The sequence below is a fragment of the Vombatus ursinus genome, unplaced genomic scaffold (assembly GCF_900497805.2).
Source record: "Vombatus ursinus unplaced genomic scaffold, bare-nosed wombat genome assembly UNPS02014769.1, whole genome shotgun sequence".
In the NCBI taxonomy this organism is placed as follows: domain Eukaryota; kingdom Metazoa; phylum Chordata; class Mammalia; order Diprotodontia; family Vombatidae; genus Vombatus; species Vombatus ursinus.
This window is the reverse complement of record NW_020954547.1, coordinates 2,582,565-2,605,055: the sequence shown is the minus strand read 5'-3', so window position 1 is coordinate 2,605,055 and position 22,491 is coordinate 2,582,565. Positions and strand designations below refer to the sequence as shown.

Below are 22,491 nucleotides of genomic sequence, written 5' to 3'. Positions count from 1 at the left end.
ACACAAAGAATTTTTACGTTGTCACTATAACCAGAACATTTACTTGTATCTGGACCTATAAGAAGGGAAGGGGAAAGGAATAGACATTATAGAGCACCTACTCTGTGCTAGGCACTGTATGCTAAGCATTTTACAACTGTTAGCTCATTGGATTCTCACAACTGGAAAGTAGGAGCTATTATTATCTCTATTTTACGATTGAGGAAACTGAGGCAAACAGAGGTGAAGTGACTTGCCCAGGGTCACACAGCTAGTCAGTGCCTGAGGCTGGATTTGAATTTGGGTCTTCCTGAGTCCAGGTTCAGCACTCTTGTCTACTGTACTGCCTAACTGCATCTACTGTGCATATAAATACATAGATTCATAGACTAAGACACCTTTATAACTTGAAAGGGACTATAAAGGTATTAGCCCTAACATTTTTATTTTTCAGATGAAGAAACTGAGTCCCAGAGAAGTTAAATGACTTGTTCAAGACACACAGCAAGGTAGTAACATAGTTCAGCCTAGAAACCCTCGTGTCACCTGAGTCCTTGCTCATTATCGCTAGAATTAAACATAATTTCTCCTCTCTAGGAACCTGTGGTCCAAAACGAGAAAATAATATTTTGAACACACATTTAGTTTATCCTGGATGGTTTATCTAGAGCAGTAGTTCTTAACCTTTTCTGTTCATGGACCTCTTTAACAAATCTCAAATTAATATTTTTAAATGCACAAATTTTTTTAAAAATCAGATTACAAAAGAAAATATATTAAAATACAGTTAGAAAGTAAAAAAATGTTCACAGACTCAAGGTTAAGATCTAGAGGGGTTTTGTTATATTAGCTATGGGATTTATCCATCCCCTTTATTAACAAGGTGTTAGATGTTGGCAATGTTTTCTGATTACCATGTCTTCAGTCTTTAACATATGCCCTTAAAAAGGCATTTGAAAGAGGGATGGAGCTCTTTAAATCTATAGATATATATTCCAAAACTATATAGTACAGTTCAACTGTATGTTCCTAATTAAGTGGCAGCAGATATATATATAGTTTCCATGTCAATGAATAAAGATGAATTGGTAGGGAACTGCAAGGCCCAAACCCTTAAGGAGTTCACTCCCAAGATAGTATGTTCCTTTGTCTAGGATACTTTTTAACCCACTGCAAGAGGGATCAAGGTTTGGACTTGCTTAATTCAAATGTTAACTAAGGTTGAAATGATGTTAATACTACATAATACTGGAAAAACTACTGATGGCGCTCTCCATATGTATATATATAATGATGTCTTTGTACAGGATAACTTCTTTTTGAGCAGCCTAGACCTTGGGAGAACATTCTTCCCATAATTAACATGTATTTGCTTTTTCTTGGAGTTTGAGGGGATTGAAAGGTCAAGCTGTGATATTCTGTTACATTTACATACTATAATCTTATTATCGATTCTCCACTTAATGGACATCTACTTTATTTCCAGTTCTTTGCTTCCGTAAAAATTACTGCAAAGCGTACCCACTTTCATGGCTTCATCTCTCTCTTCTCTGTTAATGTCTTCCAAATGTATACTTTCAGCTGACAGTAATTGGTGGAGAATTCTGGCATTATCTCTAATTATAATAAACCTTTCATGATTTCATAACAACTGCTCACATTTAAATAGTGCCTTAAGATTTACAGAGACTTTCCCTCACCCTCCATTACCCCCTCCCCCAAATCCTGCAAAATGTATGCTATGTTTATTATAACCATTTTGTAGATGAGGAATCTGTTACTCAGAGAAACTATCTAATTTGCCCGTGATCAGATAGTCTGTAGTGCTCATTCTTGTCTCCATTCTTTTATTCAGTGATGTTCCCTTATAATGCCTTACTGCTGCTTCTCAGCCAATTCAGATCCTGCCTATCCTTTAAGATCCTTTTGTTGTTGTTGTTGTTCAGTCATTTCAGTCATGGTTGTGTCCAGCTCTTTGTGACCCCGTTTGGGGTTGTCTTGGCAAAGATACTGGAGTGGGTTTGCCATTTCCTTCTCCATCTCATTTTATAGATGAGGAAACTGAATCAAATATGGTTAAGTGACTTGCCCAGGTTCACCCAGCTAGTAAGTATCTGAGGCCGGCTTAGACCTGGCACTCTAGCTACTGCACCACCTAGCTGCCCTTTTAAGGTCCTTTTCAAGTTTTACCTTTTATAGAAAGTTAAAAAAAAAACAACAAAAAAACAAAACACAAACCAGCTTGTTTTTGTCCACATTGATCTCTTCCTTCTTTGTTTTCTTAAGAGCACTTAGAGTTTATACCATATAATTTTAGCTCTAAATTATGTAAAATCTTAGGATTAAAAATAACATAATATGGAATTATATTAAAATGAAAATATAATGTATCTAATAGAATGATAAATATAGAATAAAATAGGGTATCTACAGAATGGTATGTAGAATAGAATGCTATAATATAATAGAATGATGAAATGGGAAAGAATGTTAGAGATTGTCTAGTTGAACCAAATACTTTGACAGTTGAAGAAACCACAGCTCAAGAAGGAAGTTAATTTGCCCAAAGCCATAGGACTGGTTAATAACCAGCTCTGGGATTTAGAAACCAAATGTCTTGACTTCCGATTCAGCACTCGTTCTGCCATACAACAGTATGGTTTTTCCATTGTTTGTTCCCCACTTAAGGTGAATTCTTCAAGTATAGTAACTGCAGCTCTAATGAGATACCTATTAATAGTGTTGGGTGAATACTGATATACTCACTACTTCTTGGTTGTTGAATCTTGTGTTGGGGGTTGGGTGTAGAGGAAAGGCAGTTATTCATTGATTGAAGAAATGAAATTTAATGTAAAGAAGAATATTTTACTAGCAGAATTATTATCATTGTTCCATTGTAAAAGTGCTACCATTAGCAGACGTTATATAAATTCCATCTTGGAAAAAAATGTCAGCCATAAGGTAAGTTGAAGCAGGTAGATGTTTGGGTTTGTACAATAATGGTATTTGTTGCCAGTTGTAGCATTGATTTTTTTAAAATGGGTTATGTATTCTTATGATAAAAGGAAAACAAAGCTCAGGATTATTTAACTGCTTAGGGTTTTTAAGCATTGTTTAATTTGTTGTATGTATTTTTTTCTAGACAGGTTACTTGATACTTATTGCTGTTATGCTGGTTTCTCGCACATATTGTGATGTTTGGATGATTCAAAATGGGACACTCATTGAAAGGTATTTTTCCATTCACTTCTATTATGTCCAAATTACTTTGCCACCCATTCAAATTTATAGTATTATCAAGAGAGAATCTAAATTACTACTAATTTAACTCTAAAGTGATATGTAAATCATCAACCTGAATATTTACAGTTGATTAGGCAATTATAAATAAAACATTTAAAAATTTCCCATATATTCCATCAGGAAGCAAATAATCCTTAGAGGTTATCACTAGAAAAAAGTAAACCACTAAGCATCTTGAACCTAACACTTTTAATATATTTTCTTTATTCTTTTTCTGCATATTGAAGTGTATTGGATTTGAAACTTTGAGACCATTTTGAATTAGAGTTTTAGCTTAGAAGTTAAAAATTGAAGTGTCCTAAAAAGTTTTTGTATTGATTTTCTTGTAAGTTAAGAATTTTTTTCCTTCTTCAGTGGTCTGCTTTTAGACTATCCTAGCTTTAAATGTCCAGTAGTTTTGGGGGTTAATTTTTTATGTTCTTTTTACTAATAAAAATATTCACAACAATCATATTTACTGAAATCTTAGATTGAAAGCTATGCCAGAGGTTTTGAAATGAAAACATTTTTTTCCCTCTCATATACTTTATGTGTATCTTGGGAAATTTGGTGGGAGATGGGGATGCCAAAATTGTTCATTTTTTCGGCCTTCCTTTGAGTAGGGAGGAAATCAACATTGCTTTTTTTTTTTTAAATAGTATGATTATTCATATTACTTTTACTCAAAAGGTAGACTATTAATTTATTTTTCCTGAAACTCGTTCCAAGCAGTCCATGCTTTATGAAATGTTGCAATTTTCTGCCCTGCTTGTTGATTGGTATCTAGCATTTATATATCACTTATCTTTGCATTTGCTACCTCATTAGTTTCTTTAGTAGAGATCTATACTGTTTGTCTTGAGACATAACAGGAATGGGGAGAAAGAACTGACTATCTGCCAGTACTGAAACAAAGTTTTAAAAACATTCAGAAACCACAGGGTACATATTTATGCAGTCAGCCCATGCATGCAATTTTCACCAAGACTGTAATTACCACTTCTTTAACTTCTCTCCCTTTCTTCATCTGCCCTCCCCTCTTCCATCCTCCCTCAGCCTGATCTTTTACGCTTTCCTCTTCAAACCTGCCCATGATTTTGAGACGGGGGAAAAGGGGGAAAATCAGAGAAGAGACCATAAACAAAAGGACCAGTTCGCAGAGACCCATGCCCTGAATCTTGCAGGATAGTGCGATAGAAAGAACAGTAACCAAGGTCAGAGGACCTGGGCTCTGATTTCAACTTGTGTGTTCATATCACTTGACATGCTGGCGCCTCAGTTTTCTCGTTTCTCAGAAAATGGAGATTGGAGCAAGTGGCCTGTGCGGCCGCCCCTATGTTCTCTAGTTCTGTGATCTTAGGAACAAAACCCTTAGTGAAATCTTCAGAGATGTTTGCATGTGGGTGTGGTTTGTGTGCTGGATTTGGTGTTCAGGACCTAGCTTCCCAGGCTCAGATTTCACACCTGTTTTACTGTAGACAAGTCACATCTCAGACCTTCTGTTTCTTCATGTTCAAAATGAGGTAGTTGGATTAGGTGTGACCTGTGACATCTCTTCCAGCTTTAAGTCGTTGGTCCTGTCATTCCAACTTTGAGTGCCTCTGTAAGATCAGTGGAATGATTCTAAATGCCTCTTTAAAGTTATAGAAAACCTTATGGAGAACAGTACAAGGCGTCAGTTATTTTAACTATTTTAGCATAGGCTATCTAGATCACCTCAGAAGAACCCTTCCAGGTTTTATGAAGGCAAGCAGATCAGTATATTGGGAAGAGTTCTGACTTTGGAGTTAAGAGGACCTGGGTTCAAATGTGATGTTTATGTTTATTACCTCTGTGGCCTTGGGAAGAAACAAGCTTTATTAAGAGCCTACCCTGTGCTAGGCTTTAGGCTAAGCTCCAGTATGGTCTCGTTTGATCCTCACATGACCTCTGTGAGATAGGTGGTATCATTATCCCCATTTTACGGTTGAAGAAACTGAAGCAGAAAGAAAGGGTAAATGACTTGTCCAGTGTCACACAGTCAGTAGGTGTCTGAGCCTGGATTTAACTCAAGGCTTCCTGACTCTAGGCCCTGTACTCTGTCCCCTCCACCACCTGATGCCTCAGACAAGTCACCTAATCTCTCTGGACCTTAGGTTCTTCATCTATAAAATGAAGGGATCTTTGGTCCCTTCCAGCTCTAAAGCTGTGATCCTGTAATATAGAATTATTGTTTATTACACTTAGCATTTTAGTTTTAGCTAGATCAATTTCATGATATATGGAGTTGTGGTTTTTGCATGATTTTTAGGGTCCCTCATATTATTATATCCAGGACATTTATGCTTATTTTATGGGACCACATTTATGCTTATTTTATAGGACCTGGAGACTATTTCTCTGTTTTAAATTATTATAGATTTTTATGGTTGTGTCTTTGCTTTTATGACATTATTTCTCAAATATTTAGCATATTTGATACTCTTGTCTTTAGACAATGCAACCCTTGATTCAACATTGTTCTTTGGAATCCACTTGACCGTGTGGTTTTCAGTAATGTGTTGCAAAAGCTACAAAGGGGAACCACCCATACACAGCTGAATTACAGTGCTTCCTATGCAGAATTATCTTATATTTTTATAGAATTACATATTTATAGTAATGTGCTAAATGAGTTTGCAGGATGTGATAAAAATTGCAGAAAAGTTAAATGTTTACCAGTTCTTTATTTACTGGGACTGTGAACTATTCTCTCATAAATTTCTATCATTTTCTACTTCCTAAATATCTTTGCATCTTGTTCCTTTCTAATGCAATGATATCTCAATTAAAGAATCATCATATGGGAATGAAGCTCTTTCAGACCTTGTTCATACACTTCATACGTTTCAGGAAGCAGTGTTGATATGCATCACAGTGTTCCTCCTTGGCCCTGTGAGAAACAGCATACTTTTAATTAAAAGAGCATTGGACCTGAAACCTGATTCCAAGTCTCTGCTCCACTGCTTAATAATTATGTGACCTGGGATAAGTCCTTTAATTTCTGGGAGTCTCCATTTCCTTGCCGTACTGAGGCAGCACAGTGCAATGTAAGGAATCTTGCATTTGGAGTCAGAGGACTTGAGTTCATATTCTGCCTCTGCTATGTAATCCTTATGACCCTGAAAAAAGTCATATCCCCTTACTGAGTCTCAGTTATCTCATCTGTTGAAGGAAAGGGTCAGACCAGATCACTTGTGGGCGAATTTTTAGCTCTGCATCTGTGATATATGGTCTATGAAATGGGGAGTGTGACCTAAGGACAGAGTGCTGGATCTGGAGTTGAGACCTTTATTCAGATCCTTCCTTTGACACTTAGTGTGTGACCCTTTGCAGCTTCATCTCACTTTTGTGAGCCTCAGTCTTCTTTTCTGTAAAATGAGGGTGGCAATAGGACCTACCTCACAGAATGTGTTCATGTAAAGTGATTTGCAAACCTTAAAGAGCTGTATAAATAACAGGAGTTAACTGTTATCTGTGTATGTGAAATGTGAAAGTTCATAAAGCACTTTATAAATATAAGCTAGTAAAAATATCTGTTAATGTGCGTGTGTGTTTGTTCAGATCTTCTATTTTGACACACACAGTTCAAGATAAATAAAGCCTTATTGTGCTTCCTCATCTTCTTCTTCTTTGTCCTATTTTCCTTCCTTCTCCTCTCCTCTACCCCTACTTCCTTACTTTGGGTGCCCATAAACTCCATTTTACCAAAATTCAAAATTAGAATAACAGTTTTTGATTTTATACTTGTTGATTGTTTACCTCAAGTAGGAATTGGAATTTAAGCCTTTGTTTCCATTTGTGTTGAAAATATTTTGTCAATTTTCCAAGGAATTGTAGACATCAGGAAGTAGATAGAAGAATTTTTAAAAATTTCTGGTTTTGTTTGACTGCTGATGATCAAGGAGGCCCCTGAAATTTTATTATCCATAAGCCTGGATTTTAAGATAAATCTGGTTAGTCTTCAAAGGTAAACTGAGGAGAGGAGAAATGATTAAACATAGTTTTGTTAGTGATTTTTCCTAGCCACTTGGCCTCCTGGCTTTATGAAGAGGATGAGTTGGAAACTAGCTTAGCTGTGGTTATTGGGCATATTGAAGATCATTTTTCAGATGAAGAAAGTTAAGTTATTTGGCATAGGTGACATAGCTTGTTAATTAATAGACCTTGTCCTAGAGGGTGAGGATGGAAGAGTGTGCATCTTCCAGGATATGGCACTTGTACCAGTACAGGTCGAAATCCTGGTGCTAATCTTTAGCTCATCCTATTCCTCAAGGTTCATAGGTGTCCGTCCACATCTTGTTTTCTTGCACATTTGATATGCTACACATAGATAGAAGTATTACTTGTACAGAGGTATTATTACACTAGGTTATATAAAACCAAGAGTGAGAGTTTAGTATTTACCAGCTTTATGTTGGTACCTTAGATTATCACCTTGTTCAACTCCTACTTACAGACTGGTTTTTTTCCCCCAGCTTTGTTGTATACATAGTTATACTCACCTTCCTTCAGATATTTATATCCTGAATCATACTTGTATTGCTTAAACTGAATTATATTGTTATTTTCTTACCCTTCCTTTCATTGCCCTCCTATTTCTTCCTTTTCTTGCTCTTTGTTAAATATGTAAAATGCTTTCTTCTAAAATAATTAACATATTTCTTCAGATCTAACCCTAGCTTTATTTACTTTTGACTTCATTCCCATTAGCGTGGAATCATACAGTTTTGTAGCTAGAATAACCTTAAAAGATAATCTAATCTAGCCCCTTCATTTTTACAGATAAAGAAACAAAGGCGCTGAGGATTAATTAAATCATTTGGCAGAAGTTACACAGCTTGTTAGTAATAGATATGGTACTAGAACTCAGGTCTTCTGATTCCCAGTTAACCTCTTCCACCTGTACTGCTAAAGACTAGGGCATCTCTTTGCATATGTCTTGGCAGATTATGTTGGAGTTGGCAAGATTCTCAGGAGGCGATAGTTACTTACATTTGTCATTAAGTTTTTATTTCAGGGTCTTCTGGGTTTCAGTTCCTTCCTTTTTGGTGGCAGTGAGCCTGTAAAAACATAATATATGTGAACTAAGTCCTTAGTTTGAACCACAGTACCAGGTACTGCTCTGCCAGTTCTACAAGTTACTGATTAAGAAGGGAAATGGGGTATCAGTTATTGGCTTGCAGATAAACTAGGTCAGACTTAAAGATCATTAAAGAGTTAATGATTTTTTTGGGACCCCTGTTGTAGATGTTAGATATCAGATGAGATCAGATTTCAGATGAGTTTTTAAAAAGGATTTAGTGACACTTTTCTGTGAATTCTTGTAATAGTCATTTTGAATTCACTTAAGTTTTTCAAATCATAGCTATCAAAAGCTACAAATTTTTGGCTTCTGACACTTCAGAATTTTGGTTTCATTTAACATTACAAGTTTTAAAAACCTGAGAATTTAGATCATTGAACAGTAAATTGTTTAGTGAAAAAATGTAGAAAGCTAAGTTTACCTGCTATTTTAAACAGCAGTTCAAATACTTTTAGTGATTTTTTTTTTTTGGCCTCTCTCAGAGAAGATTAAATTGCTGGACATAAATGTCAAAGAAAATACTCTAAAAGGAACTTGACATGGTTCTTGATAATTCCTTGTTTACATCTTTCGGTTTCTTTGTCAACAGCTTGCTAATGCTTTTGCATTATGGGTAAATCTGGTAACTTAGGAAGAATCCTTTTCAAAGAAATAAATTGTTATTCTTTTCAAATTACAGAAAAAATCCTGAGTTCTCTACTGCTTCTGAAATTTCCAATCATTTAAGTCGCAGTTTTTTAATGGGGCATTTTACAAATAAATACACTGGGAAACTTTTGTTTTAAAATTAATTTTTGTTGGTATAATTTGTTTTTACATCACCTACATTTTCCATCCCTTCCTCTTCCAGAGAGCAATTTTTATAATAAAAAATAAGAAAGAAGGAAAACAAAAGTTCAGCAGCAACACATTAAAAGAGTTTGATATTATATGAAATGAAACTAACACTTTAAAAATGATTATTAGAACACCTGTAGGATTTTTAAAAAATTAAAGCAATTATTTTTTCTTTTTCAGTGGAATTATAAGCAGAAATAAGATATTATTCAAGAAACACTTTGTAAAGTTTATAGCTGCCACTCCAATGGTAAACCATTGCTAAAAAAAAAAAAGCATGCATTTATTATATTTTATAATAATGTGTGTTTCACAGCTTGAGCATCACTAAGGCACTTTGCTTTACATAAATTCCAGCCAAAATTGTTAAGCTTTTTGTTGTCTTCAGTGTTTCATGTTTCTAATGTTTTTATTAATGTAAATAACATTGTATTCTTATTTATTTTATTGGCTTTCATCACAGTCAATGTATTTATATTTTTACATTTTACTATTTGAGGAGCTATTTTAAAATTTAGTCTTTAATTTTAACATTAGTCTCAAATATTTAGCTTCTGATATAATTTATAGATGATTCTAGATGATAAACATTTTTAAACTAAGGATTCCTATTAATCCTCTTAGTACTATCATTTTTCCTGGTTACTTTGTTTTCACAAAGGTTTTGATAATTTTGATAATTTTTGACAATTTCATAGCTTTCAATTCCTAAGGAAGCTACGCCTTATAGCTTTCAATGCCTAAGGAAGCTACGTGCTGACTGAGAAGATATAAACTATAATTTTTTCTTAGGTAATAAGGTTCTTAGATATCACACTGAATGAATTCTTTAATTCTAAAATTCTCCCACTTCTTTGACTCATTGAAGTGGAAGAGACATTATGCTGGTACTTAATCTAAAATTCATTTTACTGTTTTTCATCCAGGTAGATGAAAATCCATATTAAAAAAAAATCTCCATAAAAACAGTTTTCTTTTGTCACTTAGTAGTCTATTCCTGTCCTTAACAACTTGATATGATACATTTTTCTCTTCGAATCCTTCTTAAAGTAGCTTATTTCTTTCTGTACATTGTCCAGTAGAAGTCGGGAATAACTGGTTGTCACTCTTGTTACACAGGCAGCCAGGTAGCACATTGGATAGAACTTTGGACTTGGAGTCAGGAAGGCCTGAGTTCACATACTGCTTCAGTCACTTACTAGCTGTGTAACCCTGAGCAGGTCACTTAATCTGTGCCTCAGTTTCCTTATCTGTAAATTGGTGATAATAATAGCACCTGCTTTACAGAGTTGTTGTGAAGATCAAATGAGATATTTCTAAAGCTTTGCAAACCTTAAAGCACTATATGAACGCTATTTTTATTGTTGTTATTATAGTTGTTTTCCCCCCAGGTTAAAAGCCCTTTAGTGAGGAACTATCTCAACTGTTTGAATAAAATGTCGACATCAAAAATTGTGACCAGGTTTTTTTTGTTTTTTTTTTTTGTTTTTGTTTTAAAGAAAATGTTTTCACATCTTTTTACTTATGGATTCTTTGGATAATTTAAAATTCCCCAAAGTAAATTAAACAATGTACAGAGACTGCTTACTATGATGATTTGCTTCATTTGCAACTAACACTCTGCATGTGGTGGTTTGCAGTGGTATCATTGGTCGCAGCAGAAAAGATTTCAAGCGGTATTTGTTCAACTTCATCGCTGCCATGCCTCTCGTAAGTGTACTTCTTTTAAAAAAAATCAGGTTTGTGCATATATTTTAAAAATGATTTATTATAAATAGAACTTTTAAAACCTAATCAGACTTACAGCCTGAATTTTCATCTCAAAAAGAATTACAGTTTTTGTTATCTTAGCCAGGAAAATTGTAATCCTTCCAGTACAACTTATGCTTCAGTTTCATTTCCTTGTACATAAAGGATAGAGCCTTCAAACTGGTACTTTTTATTTAGTGTAGCCAACTATGTCCTATAATACATACAAATCTCAAAGTTGATTAGTTTTTATAGAAGACTCAATTGGAATTTGTGGTCCAATTTTATTTAACTACTTGAATAAAATATAACCGGAATGTTTTGGGTACTAGACTTGCCAAATATTTTTTCTGGCTCCTTTAGTTTTTATTTAGTGACTTTTTGCACTGTGGGGATTTTAACATTCAACTGAGGGTAAAAGAAGAGACTGCCTATAGAGTATCTGTTTTAAAGTAGAGTTTTAAATTGTTGGAAACCTAGATTTAGCAAAAATTGGTGGGGATTGAAAAGTAAATGGGAAAATAATCTTTTAAACCATTATTTTAAAAGTTGAATAAGTATGGACCAGGGGTGGGAAACCTGTGGCCTCGAGGCCACATGTGGCCTTCTAGGTCCTCAGGCGCCACATTTTGACTTGAGTCCAAGTTTTGCAGAACAAGTCCTTTTATTAAGGAGATTTGTTGTGTAAAGTTTGGATTCAGTCAAAGGGCTGCACTTGAGGACCTAAAGGGCCACATGTGGCCTCGAGGTTGCAGGTTCTCCACCCCTGATGTAGACATTATTAATCTCAGGGTGAAGGCTCAGCCAGAAGATTAATATTTAGAATTTATACCTTTTTGGGGGGGGTTATGTAGTAGAAAACAGAATTTTCTTGAGATCCAGAAAGTATATACAGTTATCCCCTAATAACATAATAACCTGATATATGGAGTTTTACTTTAGGGTAATTGATAGAATAGGAATGAACTTAAGTTAAACTTAAGTGAGATACTGAGATTTTCCTTGGGGAGTTCCACTTTAAAGTATGTTAAATTGTCCTCTTGTGTCAGGGTTGCAGATAGCTATATTGGAAATATTGTAGGATTCTTCTGTCATCTTTTTTGGTTACTGGAAAAACTTTTCAGCATTCTACTGTGGTTCACATTGTATTACAACTACCGCATTGTAGTCAGCTACTGTGGCAAGAGAAATGTGGGGGCTTAATGAGACATATTTTGCTATGTCTTTGCTGTCTGCTTTTTCCACTTCTTTCTCTGTATCCTCTCTGAACCACATCTCAGAATTTGTAATGAAAATGAGTAGGAAAATTATATTTTGCTGCCCATCTTCATCTGTTGATGCTGTACCCATATTTCAATGTGCAGCTTAAATACTGCCTTCTCCATGACATTTTCCTTTTTCCCCTAACTAGAAATTATTTCTTTCTTTTTGGATGTCATTTTTATGAGTTTATATTCTATTTTATCTTGCTTGGGTTTCTCATGTATGTCTTGTACTATATCATAAATTCCTTTAAGTCCAGGACTCTGTTTTTAATCTTTGTGTAGGCTTTAGCACTTAGCATGGTGCTTAATAAATGTTGAATACAAATCTGAGGAGTAGGGTCATCTTTTGAAATTAATGCCTCTGAAGATGAACACACAAATACATTGTTAGTGGAGCTATGGATCACAAATATTTTGTAAATAAAATGACTAAAATGTTTGTAGACTTTGACTGAGAAGTTCTCTTACTAGGCACCACAAGGAGGTCATTGATAAGAAGATTGCTCCCATCTACACTAAAATAATTATAAGTAACTTTTTTTTTGGTGGTTGCAAAGTAGATGTCTATAGATTGGGGAATGGCAAAACAAATTATGGTACATGAATGTAATGCAGTATGACTCAGGAAAAATAGGACAAATATGATAAATAAAGAGAAATCTTGAAAGACCTACATGAACTGATGCATAATGAAGCAAAAGCAAGAAAACAATATACACTGTAACTGCAGCAATGTAAATGGAAAGAATAACAACCACAAGACCATTGAAAATGAATGTTACAAAATTACGTAGAACAAGCATGGTTCTAAAGAAGAGATATGAGAAGATACATCTTCCTTTGGAGAGGTGAGAGGTCCATGGATATGGATCATAGCAGATATTTTCAGAATTTTTCCATGTATTGATCAGTTTTGCTGATATTTCTTTCTCATCTTCCTTTTTGTCTTTAAAAAATGTTTTGTTATATGGGATGGCGTAGGGGTGGGGGAGGGACACTAAGAGAGATTCTTAAGATATCAATAAAATTTTATTTTAAAAAAATTTACGCCCTCTGGTTATACTGCCAGTTTCCCAATCTAACCATCGTATTCCAGGAACCTCTTAGACATTTACTTTTTCAGTGACTTAAGTACCTGACAGTGTTTCTTTTTAACTTAACCCCTGCTAGTTATCCTGACTTTAGTCACTTTATATTGATACTTCTTCTAATTCTCTGGTTTCCCAGGTTCTTGAACTCAGTTCTTGTGATCTGATTTTCCACTGCCATTTCATCCACTCACTGGTGTCCCATACCTCACAATTACTTGGAACTGTTCCTGTTCCTTGCCTTCTGTCCAGTACTTTTTCTTTTCTTTTCTTTTCTTTTTTTTCTTTTCTCTTCTTGGTTTTAAATTCCAAGTAAAAATTTCATGTTCATTCCTGTTAAATTTCGTCTTGTTAGCTTCAGTTCTCCATTCTCTGTCAGGATAATTTTAGATTTCAGTTCTGTCATCTAGTGTGTTAGCTTTCTTTCTGGCTGTGTCATTAAGAAATTTGATTAAACCTGTTATCTATGACTTCACCTCCCAGTATTTTGTGCGAAATGCACTGTGTAAACATTAAAATGCTATGTAAATGTGAGTTTCTGCTATTGTTACTCCACATTCTGATCCTCATTGTGACATGGAGGTAATTCTGGGTTCTCCCTGGGGACACAAGAACTAGAAGTTGCCACAAACCAGAGAAGACTTAAAGAATGGACTATATGACAAACTTTTCTGTACCAAGAGTACGGCAGGAAATTACAATGATGCTTATCACCAGAGGGTCGACCCTCTGGTCATGAATATTTTGGGGTCATGATAAGCCACAAAATAGACAAAAAGGCAGAATTGCCTTTCATTCTGTGTGGTCCCTTTCTGTCTCCACAGTGGAGAAGCAGATAAAAAGAGGTAGAACTACATAATTCTTGGACTATCTATGATCATTAATTTACCTATTGCTGTTCTTGATATGTAATCTTTGTCTGATGACCATTGAGTTGGTGCATGAGTGGAAGAACTTAAAACTGTTAGCTTTTTAAAAAGGTTGAGCCCCTTCCACCATTGTGCTGGCTGTGTCAGGAAGGTAGGAAGTAAAATGTGTCATTGATTTCTCAAGAAGTCTGGTTCTGTATTACTCTGGTATTATAGAAGCAGCATTAGATTCAGAGTTGGAGGATTTGAGTTTGTCCTTGAACTGCTCAAGGGCTCAGTTTATTCGTTTATAAAATGTCATAAAAGGCCTCTGAATCTTTTATCCAGTTCTTTTCAGCTCTGAATCTATTATCCAGATCTCATGACCTTTGTAGATTCTAAACATAAGGATTTTCTACCATAATTGAGTTTTTCTTAATGTTCCTTTTCACATCATTATACTATATTTGTATTTATCCCGGGAGCACTACAGAATATCCTCAGAAACAATCCCTAATAATTAGCAATCAGTTTAACCATCTAGAATGGAAAAACAAAGTGGATGAAAACACAAGAGCCCAGACTGTGTGATGTGAGGCTAGATGAGCTGCTTATTGGATATTCCCTTAAAAGTTTTTTTGTCTTGAATGGTTGAAGATGCAAATAAATTGGGCCAAGGACTAGCTCACAAATAGAGTTCTAACTGAGATTGGATGGAATTTGCACTGATCCCAAACAGCTTCATTCTTGAACAACAATGTTTTCATGATGCTGGTATATGTCTCTGAAGTAGAACAATAATCCCATAATCAGATGTATAAGCAAGCAAAAGGGAAAAGGGAAAGATGTGTCTTGATATAAGTAGGCTACAGCATATTAGTAGTAATGACTTTCACTCAAGAAGTGACAGAGTAAATAATGTCAAGGACGTGTTAGAAAAGGGGGGGCCCTAGTTATGTGTTGAGAATGAGAGAAATCAGATGAACAGAGTCCAGAAAGAAACAGTAGAATGTCTTCAGTTCATTGGATTGGTCCCTACTGAGGGGATTTATAGAAACAATGACAAAAATAACAAGATGAGAAATCATGGAAGGAATTGCAGTCTAAAATAGAGTATGGAAAATGCATATTTGTGATATTCAAAATTCATCTATAAGTATTATTATTGCAAAAATGTTGAGTAGAACAAAAGAAAAAAAAACACTCTGGTAGACTAATTCTACTGTCACTCAACAAATTCTTGACCTGCATAACTGAAGTATTGTCCAATCTGCATCTCTCCATCTTGTCTTCAGTGGTATTATTACGTGAGACTGTCAGATGTTTCGCTGAAATCAAGTAAAATATAGTAGAAAGAGTGCTGTGAATGTGAAGTTCAAAAACTTGTTTTCAAATCTGGGCTCTGGCATTTAGTAACTTTATGACCTTGGACAAGTCATTTATCCTCTCTGAGACTCATTTTACTTATGTGTGTAATAGAAATAAGAATACTTACATTATTCACAACATCTAATTGTTGAGGTGATTAAAGTAATGTGTAAAGTGTTTTGTAAACTTTAAAATGTAAGCTATTAATTATATATTTTGTCCCTCCCACACGTCAAGTAGTAGTAGTAACTTAAAAAAAAGGAAATGAAATTAGTCTTTCAGAGCTTGTTCTTAACCTCCTCCGTTTTTTAGTAATGCCGTCTTCACTTTCTAAATGCTCTCCAATTGTTCTTTTAATAATCTATGTTGAGTTTTACCAGGAATTTACATCAGTTTCACTGTTTCATAGTATCTCCCCCCCGCTTTTTTTAAAATTCAGGGTAATGTTTGCCTTTCTCCAATTTTACAGCACCTTACTCATTCACCATGATTTCTCAAAGTTCACTGACAGTTTTCAGTAGTGCCCTTGATTGTATTTTGTTCATGCCCAGTGTCTTGAGCTAATTTATGCCTAGTAGGGTTCTCTTTTCCATCCCACTTACCTTGAGTTGCATTCCCCTCCTCCTCACTTTTTTTTTTAAATCTTCTCAGGGCCATTCTTTGGGAGAGAAAACTGAGGCAAAATGGGACCTAACCTAGTGGCTCTTTCTCAGAAGTCTTCCTCTTTGACACTTACACAGCATCTGTTATGATTGACCAATTTCTTTCTTTTTTGAACTCTTTTTCTTTTTCCTTGATGTTCTCCTGCTTTTCTTCCAGTTTGTTTCTTTTTAGTTTTCTTCACTTTTTCCATTACCTCCCCCGGGACTATGAATGTAGTCACTCCCTAATGCTTTGTTTTCTGTTTCTTTATGCTATTTCCCTTGGTAATCTTGTCTACTTTTATGGCTTCAGCTGTCCAGTCATACTGACCTACTTGCTGCTTCTCAGATTTAGTATTCCACCTTCTGCCACAATTAAATTTTTTCCTCATGTATTTCTTCCTTATCTTTACTTTCTCTTTCCCCACCCCTTACATCCTTAAATTGATTCTACACATAGCTGCCACATTAGTTTTCCTGATTGGCACATTGTTGGATTATAAAACTAAAATTCTCAGAAGTATCTGCAGTGGCTCCCATTTGCCCATAAAATAAGGACTAAGCATTTAGCTGGATATTCAAGGCTTTCCACATTTTGGGTTCAGTTTATCCTTCCCATTTTACTATAATACCTTTCATGTACTTTATATTTAAGAACTGAAATATTAAGTGTTCTGGGGCATGTGTGAATCCCTCTATGCCTTCCCTAATGCCAGTCAATTAATTATTCAACAAATATTTACTAAGCACTGTGATTCAGGCATTTTGTTGAGGTTTTAGGGGACAATGGAGCTTAAATTGTAATCAGAGAGGCAACATGGATGTGTGTAATGAGATACAGAGTAGATACAAAGTAATTTTAGGGGGGAGGAGATGAGCTGCTGGAGAGATCAGCTGAGTGTTTAAGGAACCCAGGGATTCTGAGGTGAGATGGAAGGGCATTCCAGGCATAGGGACATAAATGCAAAGGTACAGAGATTGAGCACCATGTGTGAGGAACCACAAGTAGGCCAGTATGGATAGTTTGTAGAATGTGTACAAAGATTTGCATACTGAGTGATTTATGCTAGTTGGTGAAGAGCTTTAATGCCAAACAGTTTATATTGATCCTAGAAGTAAAAGTGAGCTAGTGGAGTTTGTTGAGTTAGGGTAGAGAGGGGAGGGTCACCTGGTCAGGCTCGCACTTTAGGAATATCACTTTGATAGCTGTTTGGAGGATGGGTGTATTTCAATAGTGGAGGGAAAAGATGAATAATTGAACTGGAGATTGTGGCACTAGAAATGACGGTATCAGATAGTTGATTGAATTTGTTGGGTAAGCGAGGTGAAGAGTTGAGATTGCACACTTGGGGTTGACTAGAATGGTGGTGGTGCCTTTGGATTGTACTGGGGAAGTCTGGAAGAAGAATATGTTGCAGAGATGTGTAGATGAGTTCTGCTTTGGACACACTGAGTTTCAGATGCCTTTGGACCATTGTTAAAAAAAAATGTACATTAAGTAATTGGTAATGCAGGCCTGGAGCTTAGGACAGAGTCTGGAGCTGCATATGAAGATCAGAGGTCATCTGCATAGAAATAATAATAGAACCCACAGAAGGTGAAGGGATGAACAGATGATAGAGTACAGAGAGAATATAGAAGGTCCAAGACAGAGCTTTGTCAGCATGCTCAGTTAATGGTTGTGATGTGGATGGAAATCCAGCAAAGGACTGAGAAGTGGTCAGACCAGTAAGATGTGTTTTTGGGGAAATTCCATCAGATTTTATTGAGTACTGTTTTTATATATATGTGTGTGGACACACACACACACACACACACACGACATAATTGTTGAATCAGAAACAACATCTTTGTTAAATAACTAGTCAGGTATATCTATGAGCACATCTGTGTTAGAAAAGCTTTGGTTTAACTGATTTAATATTCTTGTCAGCAAAACAGTATTATTAGGGATTCAGCCTTGTTATATTAAACAAGATGATATTTATGATGGCTATTACAGGGAGATTCCACTTATATTCTGTGTGTCGAATAATGCTGCTCCATGATGGCACCTTCATGAAGTTGCAATCTTTTGGAACAATGATTTTTTTTAACCCTTGCAATTCAACTTTATTTCAGTAATTTAAATGATTCTTAAACTTTTTTTATTCCACAGTGCAAAAGACCTTATTAATCATCTATCCTTAACCCACTCCCGCTTGCCATTCTGTTTTTAAAAAACAAAAATCCTTCACCAGGATTAATAGAAAAAATAGTATTTCATTAAAAGCAGAACAAGTGAGTGATATTATAAGTATTATTTTTTTTTTACCAGAAAAAGTATAAAGTTTACAATTATATAGGAAAGACAGCATGGTATGATACTTTACAGTATAGACAATAGTGATGTTTATTCCCTTACCCATATGTCCTGCACATAATACAGCCTTAATAAGTGTTTTGTTCAATTAAATTTTAAACACTGGCCTGAGAGTTAGAAGATCCAGGTTGTAGTCATAATGATACTGGGGAAGTTACATCATCAAGAGGTTGGGTTGAATTTTTCGATCCCTTCTAACTCGAAAATTTTATGATTTCTTCGAGTGATGCCATATTAATGTCATGTAATGGGCATACATTCACAGATTAATAGCCCGAATGCTTTATTGGTTTCTTAAAGCTTCTAAGTGAATCAAGGGAAGGCCTCTAGCACAATATATTGGTCTCTAGGAAGAATTTATGGAAGGGCATGGATAAAGGGCTCTGGATGGAAATGTATGGAGAGCTACCTGCACTGATAAGATCATAAATCCTTCAAGTCATAATACAGGAAATTACCCGGGAGAATTCTTGGTTAACAGTTGACAGATTTGTATATTTATTTTACTAGTAAAAGAGGGCAATAGGAGACAAAATTATAATGGAGGAAGGGACTAGATGTATATGGTATTTGAAAAGTGGTAATGTATATTAAAGTTCTAAGTAAACTCTAACAAGGTCATGTTAGTGGCCATTTTCACTTCTTTATTAGTGCGTTATACCTTGGATTTAATTAAGTTATATAGCAAGGCAGCATGGAATAGTAGAAAGAGGACTGGCATCAGAGTGAGGAAGCCCTGGGTTCATAACTTACTTCTAGACACACAATGCTTGTATGACTGTGGACAAGTCATTTAACTTTTTTTTTTTTTGGCAAGGCAGTTTGGGTTAAGTAACTTGCAGAGTCACACAGCTAGTAAGTGTTATGTGTCTGAGGTTGGATTTGAACTCAGGTCCTCCTGACTCCAGGGCCGGTGCTCTATCCACTGCGCCACCTACCTGTCCCCAGGTCATTTAACATTTAAGGACTCCAGAAAACTCTTACAGTACTTAAGTTGCTGAGTAGTTTGCCCGTCTGCATTGGTGGAGGGAATTTACTTACCAGAAATCACCTACACTAATGAAATCTTAGATCTCGACCAACAAAACGCATACTTTTATATATTCTGAATTTGAAAAGTTTGAAAACAGATTTATATTGATTAGAATAATGTCTCAATATGCTGTCCAATTATAAAAGTTTAAGATTTGGAGACAGAGTAAAGAACAGGGATCTAGTTATGTTTAATAATCAGAAATGAAACAGAACTAATGGATTGTGTTTTTGTTTTAGATCTCTTTGGTGAATAACTTTTTGAAGTTTGGGTTAAATGAACTTAAGCTGTGCTTCCGAGTAAGACTCACTAAATACCTCTATGAGGAATATCTCCAGTAAGTGATAATCTATTTTTCTCTTATTTTAAGCTACCATGCAATTAAATTAAACAGTTATGTCTAATTCATATCAATTGAGATTTATTTTTATTATTATATTTTTCAAGAAAAATGTTCTCAGAAACAGAATTATGTAGAACACTACATTGCATTAACATTGTACCAAGAGTCAAGAGACTCCAGTGCTACATCTAACCTGCCACTGTACAGCTGTGTGACCTTGGTCAAGTTAGTTCACCTTTCTTGGTCTCAGTTTTCCTTATCTGTAAAATGAATGGATTGGATGAGATAATCTTCAAGGCCTTCTCAAGTTCCAGCATTTTGTTTTTCTTTGGTTATATTCGAGTTTGGGGGAAAAAAATTTTTTTTTGCTTTTTCATTTTTGTTAAGTCTTTTTGTCTTCCTGTTGTTTCAGAGCTTTCACTTATTATAAAATGGGAAATCTGGATAACAGAATAGCTAATCCAGACCAACTGCTTACACAGGATGTGGAAAAGTTTTGTAACAGTGTAGTTGATCTCTACTCAAATCTTAGTAAGGTAAGATTCTGAAATAAATTTTAAACTTTGTAATTTCTGTTGCTGAACTATATAGTTCTTAGAGAATTTAATGTTCTACCAGCAGCAGATTAGTATGTAAATGTTTTTATGTGACATATTTGTAGTAAGATGAAATCACTGTATGAGGAGTTTTAAATTAAAATTTGAACTAGCGTTTAATCCTTTTATTTTGTTTTTTAAAAACACCATTTTCAAAGAAGGTTTTTTGGCACACATATCTAAAGTACTTTTGCTTCTTATAGATATTTACCTTCCAGTTTAATTCATAACTTAAATTTTTGGAAGCAGTTTTCAAAACTGTTAAAATTTTGAAATTTAAGTTCTTGAAATTATATGCTTTCCATAAAAGATTATGTATTAGCTATATTCACTTCTGTTTGCCAGCTTTCTTAGTTTCATTCCTATAGCTTCAATGCAAGTTTAGGACTCAGTTGCCTCATAATTAAATTAATGCAGTAGTTTCTTTACTGGATCCACTTTCTCTTTAGTCTAATTTTCTATCTTTCATTTAATGGTAAAAATTATATTTGTTAAAATATTGTTTAATTATCAATTGATAAGTAATAACTACACAATTCTCCTCTTAATTATGCAATAATAACTAACTCTACATCTAATAAAAGATGGGCTTCAAAACCCTCTACCACTTATTATACAACTTAATCTCATCTAAGTGACCTGTCCTCACTCATCTTCCATCTAGTCCTAGTCTGCCACCTCTCTGAATAATTTAAAAGCTGGTTTGTAATTACCTATGCTCTACTTTCTCTCCAGATCTCTCTTTAAACCATATTCCCTTTGTTAGGAATACATCTCTTTGCCAAACTCTGCTCAGGATTTATCTCCTCCAAAACCTTTCTTGAACTGACTTCAAATTGTAGTATTAGAATACACTAATAATTCTCCCTTACACTAATAATTCACCCTTGCCTCCTCTGACCACGTGTATTCTGATATAGTTCATGTATGTATGTAATATGTATTATTGACTGTCTTTATATGTCCTTGTTTATTCTTTAAACATTTGTCACAACTTAGATTATTGTTGGGAATAACTTTTAGCAGATTGACTAATATAGTCACATGTATTTTTTTTTTTTTGGTTATGTATGAGAAAGCAGAATAAGTCTTAACTCCTCTTCTGTGACATCCCTTCAAATACTTAAAGTTAGCTATCATATCCTTATATAATTTCTCCTCAAATTAAGTATCCACAGTTCATTATAATTTTCAAAATCATATCACATGATTTTAAAATGTTTCCCCATCCCGGTTGCTTATTTCTGTATACCATCTAGCTTATTTACATCCTTTTCCAATTTGTCTGACCAGGGTTGAGTGCAGTGGGACTCTTCCTTCTCTCTTTCTGGGCATTGTGCCTCTCTTAATGTATTAAAATTTTCCATTAGCTTTTTTTGGTTGACATTTCACTTTTGACTTGTATTGAGCTTGTAGTCCACCAAAACCCCCAAGTCTTTCCCAGATGAACTGATATCTTGCCATCCTTCTTCCGTCTTGTACTTGTGAAGTTGATTGTTCGAACCTTAGTGTAAGATTCTACATTTATCCTTACTAAATTTAATCATTTTATATTCAGCCCAGTGCCCAGTTTTGTAAAGATATATTTGAATCCCACTTCTGTCATTTAATAAGTATACCACCTATGCCTTTATGAAAGTCATTGATAAAAATATTCAACAGCTTACAGTCAAGCTGTTGAGGTAAAGGTAGAGGTCACTGGGACAGTCTGTGAAAGATTGCCTTTCACATTGACCATATGTCCATCTGGTCATTCAGCCACTTCTGAATCCACCTAACTATTCTTTTATCTAGCTCACATCTCTCCAACTTGTCCTTATGAGAGACTGTCAGATACTACCAATACCAGGCTAAAATGTAGGTAAACTATCTATAGTTCCTTGATCTACCAATCTAGTAACTGTCAGAAAAAGAGATAAGTCCAGTATAGCACAGGCCATACTGATTCTTTGGTATCACTTTTATGGATATTAGCTAACTATCATTTTCATAATAC

The 22,491-nt window shown here is 35.0% G+C and overlaps 1 protein-coding gene across 2 annotated transcripts in view; it reads left to right on the top strand.

The window, feature by feature from the left end:
* The window catches only part of ABCD3 (ATP binding cassette subfamily D member 3), an 87,206-nt gene that overhangs the window by 40,295 nt on the left and 24,420 nt on the right, over nucleotides 1-22,491 (top strand). For both annotated transcript variants that reach the window (XM_027862609.1, XM_027862608.1), the window contains exons 4-7: nucleotides 3,122-3,210; nucleotides 10,843-10,912; nucleotides 19,796-19,893; nucleotides 20,312-20,435. In XM_027862609.1, coding sequence (XP_027718410.1) covers nucleotides 3,122-3,210; nucleotides 10,843-10,912; nucleotides 19,796-19,893; nucleotides 20,312-20,435 — 381 coding nt within the window. The remainder of the gene's footprint in view (nucleotides 1-3,121; nucleotides 3,211-10,842; nucleotides 10,913-19,795; nucleotides 19,894-20,311; nucleotides 20,436-22,491) is intronic.